The 17,582-nt window shown below is 48.9% G+C and overlaps 2 protein-coding genes, 1 long non-coding RNA gene and 1 pseudogene across 4 annotated transcripts in view; 1 reads left to right on the forward strand and 3 right to left on the reverse strand.

Annotated features, from left to right (window-relative positions):
- On the reverse strand, positions 1–9,355 carry LOC145521408 (UL16-binding protein 1-like). 2 transcript variants are annotated; one of them, XM_081529979.1, is made up of 5 exons: positions 9,172–9,253; positions 4,224–4,487; positions 3,555–3,830; positions 2,316–2,448; positions 1–1,220 (listed from the first exon to the last, which is right to left on the reverse strand). In XM_081529979.1, the coding sequence occupies exons 1-4, from the start codon at positions 9,242–9,244 to the stop codon at positions 2,333–2,335; spliced, it is 729 nt and encodes a 242-aa protein (XP_081386105.1). In that variant the 5' UTR covers positions 9,245–9,253; the 3' UTR covers positions 1–1,220; positions 2,316–2,332. The 2 variants fall into 2 exon arrangements, with proteins under 2 accessions (XP_081386105.1, XP_081386104.1); XM_081529978.1 differs by lacking the exon at positions 1–1,220 and having other exon boundaries at positions 2,254–2,448; positions 9,172–9,355.
- LOC145520861 (tyrosine-protein kinase RYK-like) lies at positions 7,002–8,495 on the reverse strand (annotated as a pseudogene).
- Positions 8,500–17,582, forward strand: part of LOC145521411 (uncharacterized) — a 19,649-nt gene continuing 10,566 nt past the window's right edge. Inside the window, exons 1-6 of the long non-coding RNA XR_014065371.1 lie at positions 8,500–8,700; positions 10,064–10,280; positions 10,743–10,934; positions 11,059–11,165; positions 11,899–11,960; positions 16,016–16,162. This is a non-coding gene — a long non-coding RNA (uncharacterized LOC145521411). The remainder of the gene's footprint in view (positions 8,701–10,063; positions 10,281–10,742; positions 10,935–11,058; positions 11,166–11,898; positions 11,961–16,015; positions 16,163–17,582) is intronic.
- Positions 14,256–17,582, reverse strand: part of LOC145521409 (retinoic acid early transcript 1E-like) — a 6,507-nt gene continuing 3,180 nt past the window's right edge. The window contains exon 5 of the mRNA XM_081529980.1: positions 14,256–17,204. The gene's annotated coding sequence lies outside the window, so the exon portion shown is untranslated. The remainder of the gene's footprint in view (positions 17,205–17,582) is intronic.

The raw sequence follows: 17,582 nt of genomic DNA on the forward strand, positions 1-17,582 counted from the left end.
GGATCGATAGCTAGCCTGTATGTTACTTTAAGAGCATTCTTTTTATTCTCTGCTTCCACAATAAATGTAGCCGAATCATCAGTTCTATTTAATCCCATAAGGTGGAAAAAGGGTGAAATGTCCTGAGTTCCCTCCTTGATTAGAAAAAGAAACTTGAAGTATTTATGTTTTTTGCAATAGCGAGATACTGACTCAAATATTACCATTACAAATAAAATGACTAAAAGAGACATTCAGACATATTTTGTTCTCTTGAAAATACTCTGAAGTTGTTTCTCTGAACATAGAAAGAATCCCTGAATCCTATAATAGAAGATGGTATTTTTCTCGCATTATCATTTGTAACAATGAGATTGCCCTACTGAGAAGTATCTGATTTTTCACAAACTAAAAGAAGACAGAAAAAAGCAGAGACATTACTTTGTCAACAAAGGTCCGTCTAATCAAGGCTGTGGTTCTTCCGGTGGTCATGTACGGATGTGAGAGTTGGAGTATAAAGAAAGCTGAGCGTCGAAGAATTGATGCTTTTGAACTGTGGTGTTGGAGAAGACTCTTGAGAGTCCCTTGGACTGCAAGGAGATCCAACCAGTCCATCCTAAAGGAGATCAGTCCTGGCTGTTCATTGGAAGGACTGATGTTGACGCTGAAACTCCAATACTTTGGCCACCTGATGCGAAGAGCTGACTCATTTGAAAAGACCCTGATGCTGGGAAAGATTGAGGGCAGGAGGAGAAGGGAACGACAGAGAATGAGATGGTTGGATGGCATCACCAACACAATGGACATGGGTTTGGGTGGACTCTTGGAGTAGGTGATGGACAGGGAGGCCTGTCGTGCTGCGGTTCTTGGGGTCGCAAAGATTCGGACATGACTGAGTGACTGAACTGAACTGAGAAGAAGACAGAAAGTGTGCTATTTGTGGAGATTACTTGTGCAAGTAGTTGAATATTTCATTGCAGGGATTCCATCAATTAGCACTAATAGAAAGAGGTAAAATAGGTTGGGGGAAAAAAAAGAGACTGAGGAGGCTGTTCACCAGATGTGACAAGAGACATGAGACAATGCAGCCACCTTGTCATCATAACTGGAAGGCCGACTCCGAATTCCTGGGTCTGATCTCCTGGATCTAAAGTGAAGAGAAGGAGAACAAAGGCAGCCAATCAAAGACCGAGTCCTGAGGCCAACAGAGCACCTGTCAGGCTTCCTGGGAGCAGCAGCATCTGCAGAAAAGAAAGAGGCGTTGGTCCAGGAGGGTGAGGAACTCCTGTCACTTTCCTGGGGCTGCCCCTCTCTAGTTCCCCCAGCCCCGCCCTCAATGAGGAGCTCCTATGTCCTCTACCCCCTCGCCAGGCCCTGACACCTCCTGCTTAGGCTCAGGACTGGAGCCAGTGAGAAATCAATCTGCTCCTTTTACTCAGGTCCGGATCCTCCCCCTGGGGGGCCTAAAGGAGCAGGGAGCAGGTCCCCGGAGGAGGAGTCTTACTTCCTGACAGCCTTGGGGGCTGCAGGCAAACCTCCTTCCTTCACTCCCCTCCAGCTTCTGAGCCAGCACCACACACAGCTCTCAGGACCAGGGTCCCTGCCAAACATCTCTTCCTGTGCAGCCCAGCTGGGCGGCTCCACCCCAGCTCAGGCCCACCCATCCCCAGGCACCTCTGCTCAAGGCAGGACAGCTCAGTGATGCAGGCTCTGGGTCCCCAGGAGGCCACAGGCTGAGGCAGAACTGCTGCTGCTCCAGGAGCACAAGCCTGGCCTCACTGCTTCCCACAGTCTCTGCTGTGGGGCTCCTCCCTTGCCTGCTTGAACCAAGCCACTTCCTGTGAGAACAGGCCTTTGGAGTTGGGTCTGCAAAGGCTTTCCCACCCCTTCCTCCTGGGATGAGAGCCCAGCTCCTTTCACCTTGGGTCCCCTCCCCGCTGACACATCATGTGGAGCCCCCATGCTGCTCTCGGCCCCCGTGAGTCCTGCCGTTGCCCCGAGTGCCTGCTGTTCTCACACCACCTACCCTGGGCCCTGCCAGCCAGCAGTTTGTGCTCACTCAGGGGGATTTGGTTAAACCCTTTAAGCATCAATAGGCCCTCAGCCTAGTGAAGCCCCCTCCCTTTTCACAATGTTGCCTGACAGTGGGGACTTTTCAGGACTCAGGGCTGAGCTTGTCGGAGTTCTGCTCTCAGGTGATATTGGGTCTTATTCACCTGGTTCATTTCCAGGATGAGGAGTTTCAGTGAGGGGCAGGGCTTGGCTGGGATTCACCTTCCCCGTCCTCACACCAGGCCCTGTGCCCCTGCCTTCCCTCTGAATTCTGCCCTCAGTACCTCTTCCTTGAAAGGACTCAGCTCAGGAAGATAGTCATGATGAAAGTGGCGAGGACCATGGGGAGGATCCAGACTTTGGACTTGATGCCTGTGGCCGTGGACTGGACTGTAGAGGGGCCCGTGGTCGGTGATGCTGCAAGGAGAGTAAGAGTGAAGCCCTTGTCCAGACTCCAAACTCAGCAGATGCCTCCTCACCCCTCTGGCCCAGGTACCCCTAATGTGCAGACAGCTTGCACCCATCACATGGAGGCCCCAGTGACAGATCCTCAGGTGAGATGGGGGCAGGGAGCAGCCTAGTCCTCACAGGGCTCTGACAGCTAATGGGGGAGCAAGGTTTCCAACACAGCCACTCAGTCCTGCTGTGACACAGAGATGGTGACATGAGGATGGAGTCCTCAGGAGCTGACAGCAGAGGTGGTATTGACAGATTTCCAGAAGTAGGATTGGTGACATTTAAAAGAAGATTCTGGAAAGAGGGTACAGTGAGAAATAAATCCCAGAAATCAAAAAGATGTCTACAGGATTGGGATCAGCAAAAATCCATGTTCTATCATGGAAAGGCCTGTGCTGTGAGGAGAGATGTCAGGAGGTGGAAGAGGAAGGAGGATGCCAGAGCACCCCCGGGTCACTGTTCTCCCAGGACAACTCACTTTTTAAATTTTTTTTTTTACATTCTTTTATTTTTATTCACACCCAAAACATTGTTAATTGGGGTATAGCCATTAACAATGTTAAGATAGTTTCAGGTGAACAGTGACAGGATTCAGCCATAGATATACATGTACCCCTTCTCCCCTAAACCCCTCTCCCGTCCAGGCTGGCCCATAACATTGAGGAGAGTTCCATGTGCTATACAGGGGGAGCTTGCTGGTTATCCATTTGACACAGAGCGGTGTGTACATGACCTTCCCAAAGTCCCTACCTATCCCTTCCCCTGGGGAACCATAGGCTTGTTTTCTAAGTCTGTGAGTCTCTTTCTCTTTTGTAAATCCTTTTGTATCATTTCTTTTTAGATTCCACATATAAGGCGTGTCATATGATATTTCTCCATCTCTTTCTGACTTACATGACTCAGTATGACACTCTCTAGGTCCATCCATGTTTCAGGAACAGCTCACTTTCGATGGATCACTTTGCCAAAACACACACACACACAGACACACAGACACACACATGCACACACAGAGGGGGGGTCCATATCACACTGAGTGGACTACCACTTCCTTATACTTGTCTCACCTGCGCTCTTCAACATTTCCTCCCAGGACACCATAAAATCCTGAAGCCAGGCCTGACAGTGTTGCATGGAGACCTCCTTCAAGAAGTCGCTCACAGCTCTGTCATTCTCCCACTTCTGCTTCATGTGTCTCCCTCCAGAATGAACCACGGTCCAGTGTCCATTCTCTGAATCAAAGAGGAGGCACATTTGTCCATTGAAGCCGAACTGCCAGGATCCACTGCAGTGTCCATCTTCTTCACACCAGCACGTCATCCTGGCCTGCAGCATCAGAGGGCCTGACCCCACCGAGGAAAAGAAAGAGCTCAGGCTCTGGACTTGACAAATTCTTTGCCTCACCTTGGTCCACCTCCCTTGGGCTCAGCTAATCTGGCCCTGTTCTCTCCTCCAAGGCTCCCTCCTTCCGCTGGATTACGAGGGAAGGACCAAACTCCAGTTGAATTTTTTACCCATAAACAATGGATGCAGCTAAGCCCCCACTGTGCTTCTTCAGTATTTGGATTTCCTAACTCACCCTTAGACTCGAAGAACATGAGTTGGACTTGATGGACATGAGTTTGAGCAACCTCTGGGAGTTGGTGAAGGACAGGGAAGCCTGGCATGCTGCAGTCCATGGGGTTGCAAAGAGTGGGACACAACTGAGCGACTGAACTGAACTGAATTGAACTCACCCCTGGTCATGTGTTTCTCTGGTATAATGTCAGGCAGTTGTCCCTCAAGAAAGTCCCCGATGTCTCTGAGTGTTTCTGTCTGTGTTTCCCAAGTGTTCGTAGTTTTCACCTCCTCTCCCAATGGACTTGTGGATTGGATCTTGTCGCCACCACAGTCATAGAAGAGAAAAACATTCCCATCTACGTGGCCTTGAACCACACACCATGGCTCTCCAGCGTTGGAGTGAGGATTGACGGTGAAGTTGTAGCAAAGAGAGGTAGCATCTGTGAAGGAAAACGCAGGTGAGGGCGGGGTTTGGAGAAGAAGACCCAATACCTCTTCCCCCTACTTATGTGAGAGCAGAGTAAAGCTGCAGGGCTGGGTTGGCAGAGCAGGAAGGCCCGCCTTCCCCCCAACACCAGCTACAGGCTGAGAAAGCAGAGAAACCACATAACATTATCTCTACTATGCTCATAAGGCCAACACAGAACCCAAAGCTGCAGAAAGGAGAATTCACAATTAGGGGTCAGAGGACTTAGGAAGGCCAAGAAATGCTGCTTATCTACCACTTTGATGGGTCTTCGAATCCCACATGGCATGAAAGAGAAAATCCAGAGCTTCCGAGGCAGGTGGTAGAGGAGGGGATCCAAGGCTCAGAGAAGTGAATCTGCCAGGGCAGACATGGTATGAAAGGGCAGGAAAGTGTGCAGTCCACCAGCTCCATGGGAAAGCCTGATGGACTCTATGGAGCCCGAGAGGAAAGCATGGCTGAGAAGCACCTCCAATAGCTCAAGGATGACTTTTGCAGAAGGTCAGGGATGGTGGTAGGACATGGTGTTTTGTGGGCTTCTATCAGGAACAGGGATGGAAGTTGTGGAAAAATCAGATTCCAGGTGGGGGTGCTCTAGGTCAGCAGAAAAGTAGGTGCAGTGGTCAAAGTGATTAGAGAGTCTCATTGCAGCCAGGGCCGGACAGCCGAGAATATGATGCTGGCTCATAGCACAGGGTGATCCTAAAGGCAAACAGATGGGCAGGAACCTAGATACAAACTGTACCACTGAAAGAGAGAAAGAGAGACAGAACACGAGGCTGGATGATGAGGAAGCCAAAGGTAGCCATCCCTACCAAACATCTGATCCAGGCCCATTTTCCAGATCTGAGCCACTTCTCAGAGCACAGGCACCAAAGACAGAAGCCACAATCTAAAGAAGAGGGCCCTTTCATCACCACATCTAGTGCAAAAGTCCTTCCATTCTTTCCCAAAGAGCCACAGGGTTATTTACTGGGGTAAGTGAACCTGCAGAAGCAGAAACTACTCTCACATTCACACTGCACCTAGTGTGTTTCTAACATCATGCACAGGAACCGTAGTATCATCCTGACGCTCCAATTGTTGCAGTGATGCGCAGGGTACCAGGCCATCAATGGACAGCAGTCCAGGTTCTTCTTACAGTGGTTATCACCGGGTCCACAGACCATACAGCTGTCATTTCACATGCCCTGGACTTGTGACATGCATGGAGACCTGAGTAGCCAGTAAATGATCGTGGGGTGAAGGCTACCGTATTAGTGAATTCCAGATTCAGACTCCAGACCCTACCTCCCCATCCCCCAATAGTATGTGTACACAATATCCTGGAGGAAATACAGAGACAAGTACCAATCTACAATCTCTCGAGGGCTGCAGGGGTGTGGTCCCTATCCTATCTCCATTTAACTACCACTGTGGCCTTAGGTTTCCTGGAATGGTACAGAAGAAATAGTTTAGGCTTCGCAGACTCTAGGTCTCTGCTGCCACCTGCTGTCCCAGCACTAAAGCAGTCACAATTGGTGAATGATGAGCATGGCTGGAGCTGCTTCTTGGGCAGATGACCCAGCAGAACCGGTGACATCAGAGGTATCTGTGGTCAGAAAGGTGCTACATGCCATCTTCTACTTGAAAGCTCACAACACAGACCCTGAGTGTCCTGAAGCTAGGCCATGCCACTTGCAGTGGGGAAAGTCACACCATGTAAACGTGGCTCCCGGTGTGGTCCTGGGGCCTGGCAGAGATGAGGCCTCTGGTCATGGACTGGGGTTGCCCATCGTCATGTGTGCTCATCAACCCCTAATCATTAGTTCAGCTAGGCCAGCCGTCATAGGATAGAAGTGGTTATGTGTTTTGACATAAGCAGGGCCACAGGGAACGAACAAGACCCACCAGCAGCTGGCCTACAGGTGACACTAGAGCTGTTAGACGGCCACTACCCTCTGCTCACGCCTGTGGATTCCCGTATGGCGCTTGGGACCAAGGTAGCTACTCTGTAATAAAGGAGTGGGGGGCATTAGCCCATAACTGCCGGACGGTTTCTGTTTTCCTAAGAAAAGTACTGCATGTTGAAGACAAATCATTCCTAAAACTAGTGAAAAAAAAGCAAAACTTTAAAGGTGAATCAACTGCATTACCTTGTAGAAGTTAAGAAAAGAAAAAGCAGTTGGTAGTAAGATCGTTAGTTCAAATATGTGTGTTTAAACAATTTTAAAACTCTTTTGTAAGAATATACCTATACCTCAAAGGCAACTATGCGTAAAAAATTTACACAAACATTTTCAGCTAAACCTAATAAAAGTGATATTGAGAAAGTATTCCACATCATTAAATATGTCTTAGAAAGTTGAGATGCTAAAGCATTCCTAAGGCACATGTTCTGGAAGACACATGTGCTTCTGTGATGCTGGGTGATGTATGTGACTGGCTGGCTCCAAGTGGGCCTCGACAGGCACCTTCCTCCTGACCCTGGGGGACTGAGAGAGGAGAGTCAGACACAGGCCCCCAGAGCTGCATGGACCTCTGTGAGACACCGGGCCCTTTGCTGGAACTGCACCTCTCCTCTGGATCGAAGGCCCAGCACAAGCCATCACATAAATGGTTCATCAGGACAGTTGAGAGTCTGGGGTATTTGGTAACCCTCTTTCAGGTACTCGGCCACATCAAACCGGTAGATGTCCACTGAAGGGCGTTTGGCCAGAGTCATAAACACGTGGGCTCTTTTAGTAGTAGCATGCTGACTTCTCAGTTGCGACATACAGGATCCAGTTCCCCCACCAGGCATTGAACCCAGGCCCCTGTAGTGGGAGTGTGGAGTCTTAGCCACTGGATCACCAGGGAAGGCTGGAGAACTCATTATTAACCAGACTTTCAAAAGCCATCCATCGATCCTGTGTTTTTGTTGTTCCCTAGACAGTGAGAGTCCAAGGGGAACAAGACTCTGGAGAGGGATTGGCTTTGCTCTTAACTTGAAGTTGTCATCAGTGATAGAGCTCCTAGCTACCAGGTCTTTGTGGAGGACTTCTCTTCTGACCAGGTAGCTCATTCCACAGGCAATCTGAGCAGCCATGTGAACTAGGTTTTGTTGAGAAGTTGCCTGCAGACTATTGGCCTCTATATATTTGCGCTGCCATAAAAACAATTTAAGATAACCCCAGTTCATGCAAGGCAATCCACCATGGGCTTTTCCCCTTCTTCTGTTCACACATGGGTAATAGGAAGATTTCTGTGATGAAGATCTCGTAGCCTACAACTTTCAGGGAGCATCGTTGTCACCTGAATTTCAGAAGCTTGATCTCTAACTGTTTTTACAAATGCTTGTTGCTCTTTATCTGGATCTTTTTCATCTACATAAATCCCATAGAAAGTACACCAAAAGGCACCTTCTTAGAGTACATCTTTTGAGTTCCTCTCCCTGGATAGGTATTTTGATATCATTCACCTTAGCTCTGGCCTCCAAAAGAGTGATACTTCACAAGCCCTACTCCTGTACCCACGAGGTAGGATAACTGGAGATGGGGGTTGTATTGTTGGGTGTGTTGCCTCTCACATACTGAGACATCTGGGAACTACTGGGACTGAGACAGCCCTTGGGAACTACTGCTGGTGCCGATGTCATGTTCCAGTTCAATCCTTTTCATACTATGAAGATGCAAAACAGCTAATACTAGTACTACAAGAAATATAACTGGACAGCAAATCCCTAGGCTGATATAAAACACACGTGCAGACAACGGCTGGAGCTGCAAGTACAGGATCATAAATGGGTTCCTCTGCTGGCCCTTTTGTCCAAGGCTGAAGTTTTACTTCCTCAATTTCTGGATGGCAACTTTTCCTTCGTTTCAACTCGAAGACTGTGAAGCTTTTTGAAGTTACTGTCAAGTTGAGCTGCATTTAGTATCATAACTTCAGAATCTACTTTGCCAGGACAGGACAGCTCGAGCCCAAACACTGATACAGTACGTTGGAGTTCCGGGGGCAGGGGGCCCGGGGCGGAAGGCAGCCTAACTGACCCGAGCGGTACCGGCGGCGGCCGTCAAGATGCGCGTCCCGGGAGACGGGCCCGCACGTCCGTCCGGCTCGGAGCTCCCGCCTCCACCGCCCAGGAGAAGCTCGGCCACCCGCCGCGGGCCACCCCTTTCCGAACCCCGGACGGCCGCCGAGCTCTCCTCGCCCCGGCCGCCCTGCAGGTGCTAACTGATCGGTGATAAAGAGCGCTGGTCCTTCAAGGGCCGACATCAGTAGGGACCAGAAAGGGCGCTGCGCGCAGATCGCGGACTTGCGCTTTTTGGGACAGTTCTGGGTCCCTTCCCCGCGGGGAGGCCGACGGGTCCCAGCCCGCCGGGATCCAGGACTCCCACTTCCAAGGGGCGGGCTGGGCCCTGGGGGGCCTCAACAGCATTCCCTGTAGCGGTTTGGCCCCCTCTTCTCCTAGCGTCACCTCTCAAACTCCCCGCATTACTGCTTCACCCAAGGCACCCCTGTTCTGCCCCGGAGAGCAGGCAAGTAGCTCGGGGGAGGAGCAAAGGACCCAGGGGAAGGAAAAGAGGAGGGGGCGGCGGCGCCACCCCGAAGAAGTTTCGCGAATCCTCGCGCAGGCCGCCCGCCCTGTTCAGGTCGTAACTTCCCCGCGCCGCCCGCGGTTTCATCCCCCAACTCACCACCGGGCGTCCCGCTGAACCAGACAATCAGAAGCGGGACCAAGAAGGCAAGACAGGTCTCGGGGCCACCCATCTCTCCCTTTGCCACCTGGATCCCAGTTTTGCAGGTGTGAAGGATGCCAGGTCAGAGGAGTGGATGCTTTCCTTTGAGGCAGGCTCAGCAAGCACTTCTCTGGCCCCCGGCGTTCCTCCACGCGGAGGTCCCGCCCAGGGCCAGTTCGTCACAGCCGGGGCTTTTGGTACTCATTCCTCCCACTCCTTGGAAGTGTACTTGAGCTGTGCTTGGGCTGATAGCCAGAATCTTCCTAGTTAGATCATTTTGTCATTTTGGTGTCCCTAATTAATAGAAATTGATCAGAGGTCAGGGAAGAGTTTCTGGCAAGAAGGTCATGGAGGGGAGAGCTCAAGGCTTCCTACTTCCCCATCTTGAGCTTGCCTTGGATGATCACTGACCTTTTCATTGTAATGAGTTTCCTTAGGGTTTTCCATACCATCTTATGAAAACTTGAAGGAACTTTTCAGCCAACCCAGTTATTGTTTCCGGTGCCAGTTCGGGTGGGAAACTTAACTGATAAATGTCCTCTGTGTGCTGACTGTTCCACTGACCTGCCCTTCTCTCATTACTCTCCCTCTCCTCGGGCTTCCTGAGTCGCAGAAACACAGCAGTATTGAAATTAGACCAGCATATCACTTGCAAATTTGCTTCGGTCCCATTTGTTTATTTTTCCTTCAAAATTTCAATGCCAATGCATTTTGAAGGATTGTGTGTAATTCGACACTTTGCCTTTCCTTTTTTTTTGTATAATGTACAATCTTTGAAAATTACAGAAGTTATAATGATCCAGTATTATTTGTCATTCAAAAAAAAAAAAAAACTTTCTCTTCCTCCCAGAACCATCCTGGAGAAATTAAAGTTCATGAAAGAAGGCCAATTCAAGATGGCTTCAACTCTGGTAGAAACAGAAAGCAAAAAGCTGAGAAAAAGCAATAAAGAAATGGGGCCTCATCAAACTTATATACTTTTGCACAGCAAAGGAAACCATAAGCAAAACAAAACAGGCAAACTGTAGACTGGGAGAAAAGATTTGCAAATGTTGTCACCCTTGCAGGTAACAAGGGCTTAATTTCCAAATATATGAAAAGCTCTTACAATTCAATAATAAAAACAGGGAGCCCAATCAAAGAATGGGCAGAACATCTAAATAGACATTTCTCCAAAGAAGGCTTACACATGACCAATAGGCACGTGAGAAGTGGCTCAATATCAATATTTATTATTTTTAATTAATTAACATTTTTTATTTTATATTGGAATATATAGTTGATGAAAAATGTGTGTTAGTTTCAGGTGTACAGCAAAGTGATTCAATTATACATACACATGTATCTATTTTTTTTTTTTACAAGTTCCTTTCCCATTTATGCTATTACAGAATATCGAGCAGATTTTCCTATGCCACACAATAAGTCCTTGTTGGTTATCTATTTGAAGTATAGTAGTGTGTATATGTCAATCCTGACCTCCCAGTTTATCTCTCTCCATCACCTATCACCTCTGGATATATGCCCAGGAGTGGGATTGCTGTATCATATGGTAGCTCTGTACCTGCCTGCAATGCAGGAGACCTGGGTTTAATCCCTGGGTCAGGAAGATCCCCTGGAGAAGGAAATGGCAACCCAGTTTACTATTCTTGCCTGGAGAATTCCATGGATGGAGGAGCCTGGCGGGCAACAGTCCCTCGGGTGGATTTCACAGGAGGCAGGTCAGGTGGTCTGGTATTCCCATCTCTTTAAGAATTTACCAGTTTGTTGTGATCCACACAGTCAAAATAATGGGTCAGAGCCATTATAGAAAATGACCCTGTGTTCCCTCCACCCTTCCATAAGGTGAGCGCACCGTGAGAAGACAGCCCTCTGTGAACCAGACATCTTCCAGTGCTTTGCTCTCGGACTTGCCAGATTCCAGAACCATGGGGAAAAGGTTCCTGTTGTTTGTAAGCCATGCAATGTATGGTTACTTGTTATAGCAGTCCCATGGGACTCAGACAGGGAGGAAGGGAGCTCTCAAAAGGCTGGTGTCTAAGACACAGGGTTCAAGTCCCCTGAAAGGCAGGACAGGCAGAGGGGACCCCAGACTTGGTGTCCTTCCACCCTTCCCCCATCCTCACTGGTGTCTCCATTTAACCCCTGATGTTCTGTAGACACTATGGCTGAGGACTTCCCCAGGGTACATGCGGATGCCAGTATAGTAGCCCTAACACACACTGGGGAGAGGAATCAGCTATATGGGAAGGAGAGTGCCAAGGGCAGGACATGTGAAAAAGAAATGTGATCCTGTCTGAATCCCGCAGTTATCAACCTAGCTGAAAAAACAAACCATCCCTTGGAAAGTAGTCGTAGTATTAGGGTGACCTCTTCAGGACAGCAGGGAGGATTTGGCAAGGTGGGCATTGGCTCCAGGGTTTCCTGGAGGGGGGACAAGGGGTAGTGTGGGAGGGGTGGGGTGGAGTGTGGTTGGGTTGGAGAGGGAAAGGGAAAGGGAGGGGGAGGGCGGGGGGAGGGACCGTAGGTTGTATTTGAAAGCTGCTGGGGAGTAGTCTCCAAGGTCACAGCTCAGGCTCCCAAGTCCCCACTTTTCTGTCGAAACTGCTTCTGCTCCTGCTGGACAGAGTCCAGGACACACGGGCCGTAAGTGTCTAAGGGTGGATCTGGGGTCTTGCCATGCAGGCTCCTGGCTTCCCACCTGAGCTGCTGGACAGACCTGGGAACACCTGCGATGAGGATGAGCGGTAAGAGATGAGGGAAGGTGGGGAGAAGGGCAAGGTGGGGAGGAAGGAGTTGGGGGACAGTGAGGGGTCTGGGCCTGGAGAGGTGGGAAGGGCACGGTGGAGAGGGTTGGGTCCCCTCCTCCACCTGTTGCACCCCCCACAGGAGTTCCTCCCCCTGAGCTTAGTAGGCAGGAGGGGATTGAAGGGAATTCTATTGCTCAGAGGCTCCAAAATGGAAGTCACTCAGTCGGGTCCAACTATACAGTCCCTGGAATTCTCCAGGCCAGAATCCTGGAGTAGGTAGCATTTCTTTTCTCCAGGGGATCGTCCCAACCAAGGAATCGAATCCAGGTCTCCCACGTTGCAGGCGGATTCTTTACCAGCTGAGCCACCAGGGAAGCCCAAGAATACTGGAGTGGGTAGCCTATCCCTTCTCCAGGGGATCTTCCTGACTCAGGAATCGAACCTGGGTCTCCTGCACTGCAGGTGGATTCTTTACTAACTGAGCTGTCAGGGAAGCCCCAGGGTGACTAGAAACTGAGGGAGGGAATGCAGTTCAGCCCCTGGGCCTGGGGGAGGCATCAGCTGGTGAAGGCAGGTGACCCCAGTTGACACCTGTCACAAGGCCCATATTTTAGTGTGGTGTTTCAACCTAAAAAAAGAAAGTAAATGACGGCTTCTTCCCTGTCCCTGCCAGTTTTGGCTCCCTTGGAACCTCGGGGTCCAGGCCAGAGGGTCCAGGCCCAGAGAAGGGAGAAGTTGGGGAGCCAGTCACCACTGAGGCCTCTTCAGCAACAGTCCTGACACACTGCTCACCCCACACTCTCCATGCACACCTGTCTCCCCACACTTCAGCCCCCAGAGTTACACACACAAGCCCCCTCACCGTCCACACTGCCCTCCATCACCCACAGCCCACCCTGACTCTCCAGCTTCCCACACAGCCCCCCACACATACACCTGTTCCCCACATATGCTTCATGGTCCTCACTTATATCCTTCTACCCTTGTGCACGTCACCCTGAAATTTTCCATGCAGGTCTCCTCACACCCCCTTCCCACTGTGCACACCCCATCCCCCACCCACCACACACTTTCTTTCACACACAAGGGCCTGCTTGCCTGCCCCACTCGCTCTCCACTCTCTGCAAAGCCACAGCGGGCTCCCCTCCCACAGGGACCCTGGCTTCCTCACAGTCTGTACACCCTCCTTCACACAAAGTTCCACACAGAAGGCTCCCATCTACTTCCACTGCCATCGAGAAACTTTCCCCTCACAGCCATTTCCCTTCACTCTCTTCCTCCTCTCTGGGTCCCCCAGGGCATCCCCTACTCGGCCCTCTGCATACGTATACTGTCCACTCCCCTTCTGTGCCAGGCTCACCTGTCCACAGTCACACACACAAACACACACACATACCAAGGTTCCCAACATTCTCACACACTAGTTGTGGCTGCTCCCCGCATATCCAACACACTCTTTCCAGCATTCCCTCACTCTCTTCCCGTTCACCTTCCTATCACAAATTAGTGTCACTGCCCCACACACCTAAGTAGGAAATGGCAACCCACTCCAGTATTCTTGCCTGGAGAATCCCGTGGACAGAGGAGCCTGGAGGGCTACAGTGCACAGGGTCACAAAGAGTCAGACATGACTGAGCAACTAACACAATCACTCCTCTCTTCTGCCCTCCTCCTCTCACGCATACCCTCTTTCTCCGTCTCTCTCTCTCTCACAAACACACAGTCACACTGGCCAGTTCTCCCCAAGATACTGGGCCTTCCAGCTGCCTCAAAGCCACACACAGCTCGGGGTGGTTCTGGGAAGGGGCTGGCTGCCAGGACTTTGTCCCAGGGCTTAGCCAGGAATTTTAGATTTCTGTCTGGGTTCTACCTGGAAACGTGCCTTCTCTTTTTTAATGCCCCAGCCCCATATCTAAAACTACTCACCAAACGTGCTCCTACTGGCTAATAGCCCTGAGTGCCCACGAACAGTCGCCTTCATGCATTAATCAACCTAAAATGAACGTTTGTGTATTGTGCTAAATAGAAATCCTCTTTTAGTTACAGGATTAGCCAGTTCTCCTGTTGTCATGTATTGATCAGTGTTCCCTTCGCTGGTATTTCTTACCTCTTCTAGTAGGTGTCATGTTTCTAGACGTCCTTGGGTCTGTTTCTTGGCTCTTTTCTAAAACTGCTCTCTTGGCCTTCCTTCTTGCTCACCAGTTCCCTTTGCCCTGGGAATGCAGCCTAAGCCCCTGCAAGCTTGGTTGGGACAGTGAAGTCTTCATAAAAAATTACCACAAACGCTATGGCTTGAAACAACCAAGATTTATTCTTTCAAGATTGTGAGGTTTAGAAGTCCAAAATCAAGCTGTCAGTAGGGCCCTCTCTGAAGGCTCAAAGGGAGGCTCCATCTTTTCTCTTCCTGACTACTGGTGGTTGCATGGAGAAGGAAATGGCAGCCCACTCCAGTATTCTTGCTTGGAGAATCCCCATGGACAGAGGAGCCTGGTGGGCTGCAGTCCATGACACGTAGTACCCAGACACGACTGAGGTACTACGCACAGCACTGGTGGTTGCCAGAAACCCTTGGCATTGCGTAGCTCCAGTGTCTGTTTCTGTCCTTCCATGACATTCTTCTCGTATGTCTTGTTTTCCTATATCCATCTCTTCTTGGCTTGTCCACATTTCTTTACCAGGCGTGCCTCCTGGTAAAGGCACCAGTCACTGGATTAGAGCCAACCCTAATCCACCCTGACCTTGGTTGGATTACATCTGCATACACCCTATTTCCAGGTGAGGTCTCCTTCACCTAATAAGGACTTCAACACATTTGAGCCCCTAAAATAAAGCAGTTTCAATAAACATTCATGTGATTCTCATTGGGCAAAAAAGGTACAATGTATAATTGAATTCTCTGCATCACTGAATATATTCCTGAGAGGAGAAAACTTCAAGTTTGTCTAGACATTAGTGAAAACTGAAAGGTTAAAATTTTTTCTGATGCTCTCTTCTTCTCATCCTGGTATGAATGTATGAGCTCAAACATCCTGTTTGTTTGAGCATTGTTTTTAGGTGTTTCTGAGGTCAGCAGTGTTCTCTGTTAGCCAGTTCAATGCAGTCACCCTTTCTACGTGGGAAATATTAATCCAGGAGCTAATTCTCTTCAGTTTTGTTGTGCATGAGCTAGTTTAGACCACCTGATAAGGATCCATCTAGGTTGTGGATAGTCTTTAAATAATATCTTTTCCAGTATGCATAATTTCCTGGTTGCAAGTCATGCAACATCTAATCTTCATCCATACATTATTGAGATAAGATTTAGAATTAAGCTTAGAATGTCTTTTTAATAATTTGGTGAGGGGCTTCCCTGGTGGCTCATTGGTAATGAATCTGCCTGCCAATGCAGGAGACACGAGTTCAGTCCCTGTCCCGGAAGATCCCTCATGCTGCGAAACAACTAAGGTCACGGGCCACAAATACTGAGGCTGTGCTCTGGAGCGTGGGAGCTGCAACTACTGAGCCTGTGTGCCCCAACTACTGAAGCCCGCAGCCTAGAGCCTGCGCTCTGCTATGAGAAAAGCCATCACTATGAGCTGCTCCTGCACCGTAACTAGAGAGCAGCAGCTAGAGAAAGCCCACACACAGCAATGAAGGCCCAGCACAACCAAAAATAAATACATGTTAAAAAAAACAATCCAGTTAAACCTCACAATAATGTAACACAACACAAAGGAGCACCACAGAGTATATATTCTTTTGTGTCCAGCACTTGCCTCTCAAATCCTTTTTATGAGGCATCTATGTTTTTACTGTAGTAATTTATTCTTTATTTATTGGGTTATAGTGTTCCATTTATGGCTATATCACACTTTATCCTTTCTTCTGTTCTGGATACATTTTTATGCGTTAACATGTCAGTATGTTAATACATATATTAATCTACATGATAATTCAACTGGTAGCCTCACATTTTTGTGTCATGACATCTAAGCAGTTAGCACTTGACTGTGGTTTCTGCATATGTATTAGTCTGCTAGGTCTCTAAAGAAACGCTATTTTTCTATCCTCAGAACACCAAATATGACACCAAAATGTGGGTTTTAGAAACTGTTCCAGGAACCAGGACTTTGACCAAACGTATACTTCCTATTGTATCACAACACAGACTGTGTAACCACACACCACCGACTGAGTGGTTTCAACAAGTCTTCCTGGAGGTAAGGATTTTATCACATGAATTAAGAAGAACACATTCAGCCCATAAAAGCATGCGGTAACTTAACTATACATGTAAGTGAGTGTGAACACATAAATTATGTCTCATTAATCACCTAAGTATAGCCCTAATGCATTATCTTCTCAACAGAATTTTAAAAATGCCAACCTCCGCCCCCTCACCCCGATTCCACCTCATATGAAGGCAAGTCTGATGGAAAGAATAGAACTGGAAGCCTTAACTGATTGTGAGCAAATATTTGACTTTTGCAAACCCTCAAAATGACCAAGTCAATACATCTTAAGGGCCCATCAACAGTTGTGGAAAGTGAAGGAATTCTTAAGCATGAGCTTCTTTAGCTTCTTGTTAAATCCCACTCTGAGTAGAAGGTAGTATATTAGATAAACTGCCAGACTGTCATCAGGGTCAGTTTTTGCCACCCAGAGTCAGTTTAACACTGTACCTTCTCATAGTCCAGGGAGAAACATCCAGATGATGGAATAGCTATTAGGACATTGGGGAAAATGTGGAGCTAGATAACGCTATCATCAGAGAACAAAAGGTTTTTTTTCATCAAAGGACTGGGAAAGCCTGAGTAAGATCTCAGGACAACACCCCACCCCACCATGTCTACATCTTATACCCGGTGCCCCCAAAGGAGAAGACACTTGTCTTCATCCCCACTCCCACTGCACTGTCCTGCTGCCCACACCAGCCTCTTCTACCCCAACAACAGAGTGGTTCCCAACCTACAGGGAAGTGTGGAGGCCCAAGACCAAGAAAGGACATCATGTAGGTAAAGATGGATCCAGTGGAGGGGCTTGGTGAGACCCGAGGCTCACCTCTCCCAAGTCCTGACCAGATCAAACCTGCCCAGGAGCTAGAGGCCAGCCGGCTTCTCACCTGCTGTGGTCCCTGATTTCTTCATAAGATTCATGACGATGAAGCAATTAGAACTAACTGGGTGATGATCAATAGGATAATGCGAGCGACCAACCGGATGGATGCAGACTGGCCGATATCTGGGGCCATTATTAGTGGTTCTAAAATGAAAAAGCAAAAGCCTTGTCAACTCTCAGAATACACCTTCCTCAGCACTTGCTGTCCTTAGATAGCACATGTTCTCCATATAGTTACTGACTCTTGTGTAGCCACGCTTCAGGTCCGGATGTGGAACGATGAATGGGCTTGTGCTGTGTCTTTGCGGAGCTAATATTTCTACTGAGTTGTGTAGTCACTCAGCCATGTCCGACTCTTCGCAATCTCATGGAGTGTAGCCCAACAGGCTGCTCTGTCCATGGGATTCTCCAAGCAAGAATACTGGAGTGGGTTGCCATTTCCTACTTCAGGGAATCTTCCCTACCAAGGATCGAACCCTGGTCTCTTGCCTTGCAGGAAGATTCCTTGCCATCTGATTCACT

Source organism: Giraffa tippelskirchi, chromosome 9 (genome assembly GCF_054371585.1).
Source record: "Giraffa tippelskirchi isolate mGirTip1 chromosome 9, T2T-mGirTip1v1.2.pri, whole genome shotgun sequence".
NCBI lineage: Eukaryota > Metazoa > Chordata > Mammalia > Artiodactyla > Giraffidae > Giraffa > Giraffa tippelskirchi.

Excerpts from the sequence above, each read along its gene's own strand:
- LOC145521408 (XM_081529979.1), bottom strand. The coding sequence starts at position 9,244 with ATGGGTGGCCCCGAGACCTGTCTTGCCTTCTTGGTCCCGCTTCTGATT. Across the intron at positions 3,831-4,223 it reads AGAGAAACACATGACCAGGG|GCCCTCTGATGCTGCAGGCC; the intron begins GTGAGTTCAATT and ends CGGTGGGGTCAG. Across the intron at positions 2,449-3,554 it reads GGAAATGTTGAAGAGCGCAG|CATCACCGACCACGGGCCCC; the intron begins GTGAGACAAGTA and ends CTCTCCTTGCAG.